General features: G+C 33.7%; 1 protein-coding gene across 1 annotated transcript in view; it reads right to left on the bottom strand.

Moving 5' to 3' along the window:
• Positions 1-2,361, bottom strand: part of LOC107741945 (3-hydroxyisobutyryl-CoA hydrolase, mitochondrial) — a 24,053-nt gene that overhangs the window by 7,340 nt on the left and 14,352 nt on the right. The window contains exon 9 of the mRNA XM_016554760.1: positions 1,170-1,256. Within this exon, the coding sequence (XP_016410246.1) occupies positions 1,170-1,256 (87 nt within the window). The remainder of the gene's footprint in view (positions 1-1,169; positions 1,257-2,361) is intronic.

Raw genomic sequence — 2,361 nt, 5'->3', positions numbered from 1 at the left:
ACATATTACATGTACTTACTATTATAATAACAATTAACCCTAATCCTACCCTAACCATATAGTAAGTAGTATAGTAGTTAATTAATATTACTCAGTACTTAAATGTGTAATTACACTGTAACAGTGACACCTTAAGATAAAGTCTAAACAAAAATATATATATATATATTTATATATATATTAACATTATTAACATTATTACATTATAATAACATTATTGTTATACACTATTGTTCAAAAGTTTGGGTCTGTTTTAAAATAATATATATATATATATTTATATATATATGTATGTATATAACATTATTACATTATAATAACATTATTGTTATACACTATTGTTCAAAAGTTTGGGTCTGTAACATTGTTTTTAAAATAAGTCTTTTTTGCTCATCAAAATCAAGTAGATTTTACAATACAGTAAATGTTATTGTGAATATTGTGAAATATTATTACAATTTAAAATAACTGTTCTTTTGTGATTTATGACTGTTCAAATGTGATTTATTCCTTTGATGGCAAAGCTGAATTTTTAGTAGCAATTTCTGCAGTCTTCAGTCACATGATCCTTCAAAAATCATTCTTATATGTTGATTTGGTGCTCAGGAAACATTTCTTATTATTATCAATGTTAAAATAGTTGTGCTGCTTAATATGTTCGAAGAAACCAGGATATCTTTTTTTCAGGATTTTTTGAAGTAGAAATTTTTATAGATGTCTTTATTGTAATTTTTAATTAATCTGTGCTGAAGAAAAATATGAATAAAAAAAAAACTGACCCCAAAATTTTGAAAGTAGTGTAATTCTAATTGTATGACTTTTTCTCTAATTTTTTTTTGTCAATGAGAGGCAATGTCATTTGGACACCAACACTTTTTAACCTTCTTTTGTGTTTCACAGAGGAAGGAAATTCATACAGGTTTGGAAAAACACATGGTGGGTAAATAATATATATTTTTTTTTTGGTGAAATGTTCCTTTTAAGTGAGAAAATCTTCCACGTTTGTGTAAGATTTGTAACTATATAAAGATGCACTGAAAGCAAATCCATCAGTGTTGTATACTGTGGCGATGGTGTCAGCTTACACAAGACCACCACTGTGCAGTGTAACCGCAGACACTCAGGTTGTAAAAGTTTTTTAAAAAGTCACGTCAGTTTTTGCCACATACCTGTTCTTGATAAGAATCCAGCAGTTGGGCCACATCACTGTTAGATGGAGACTTCAGATCAACAAGATCCTTCTCAAGAGATGCAATCTGACAGGAGAGACAAATGGTAAAATTCTCAACATCACAGGTAGAAACAATCTAGTGGGTCTAAATCAGAAACTAAGAGCAGAGAAGGGAACGTGTTGTTTACAACAGGAATTTTTACAAGGTGTTTCCTGATGGTAACTGCTGAGACACGGTGAAACACAACATAAAACAGCTCTGATCCAAAACATAGTGTGCTGCTTACCAGGACAGCCTTTTAGGGACCACAAGTGTGCTCCCAACATTGCGTATAAAGGTCACATCAGCTAAAGTTTGCATACAAAAACAGGTCCACTATCCACAGATACATCCACTGCTCACATGGAAGTTATTTTTAAAAACTTTTAGTGTCATCAGCACAGAAAATTTGCAGAAATCTGCATGAGGAACTTTTTCACCCTCACATGAAACTCCTAATTGCATGGATATTTTCAAATTTTCACTGCATTTTCTCACAGGGATTTGCAAGCCACTATTCTTTCTAACGCTGGTTTGGAATAATATGCATTGTGAGACGCACTATACTAACATACTGTATAAAATGCATTACACCAGGATATAAAAGGTAGAATGGTATTTAAAGGGGTCATATGATGCGATTTCAAGTTTTCCTTTCTCTTTGGAGTGTTACAAGCTGTTCGTTAATAGATAAGATCCCTAAAGTTGCAAAGACTAAAGTCTCAAACCCAAAGAGGTGTTCTTTATTTGTCGAGTAACAGGCTCTCGGAGGATAAAGCCGGTCTGTAAAGTTGCAAAGACTAAAGTAACCAACCCAAAGAGGTGTTCTTTATAAAAGTTAAGACTGGTCCACGCCCTCCTAAAACGCCTCGTTTAAACACGCCCCCACATGTCTACGTCACGATGTAGGAAGATTTGCATAACGCCGCCCAAATGTTCACGCAAAGAAAGAAGGCGTAACTTTATTGTTGCTTCCAACGCCGCCGCCATGTTGTGAAAACGCTGTGTGTTTCATTGCGAAAGCGAAACTACTTTGTTTGGCCTCCCAAAAGAGGACACGACTAGAAATCAGTGGTTAAGTTGTATTTACAACACTGTTCCAGAACACTTCAACCCAAATATTCAGATGTGTCCAGCGCATTTTACGGAG

The sequence above is a fragment of the Sinocyclocheilus rhinocerous genome, unplaced genomic scaffold (genome assembly GCF_001515625.1).
Source record: "Sinocyclocheilus rhinocerous isolate Xijiao unplaced genomic scaffold, SAMN03320098_v1.1 scaffold226, whole genome shotgun sequence".
Taxonomy (NCBI): Eukaryota; Metazoa; Chordata; class Actinopteri; order Cypriniformes; family Cyprinidae; genus Sinocyclocheilus; species Sinocyclocheilus rhinocerous.
This window is presented reverse-complemented; position numbering and strand designations above follow the sequence as displayed.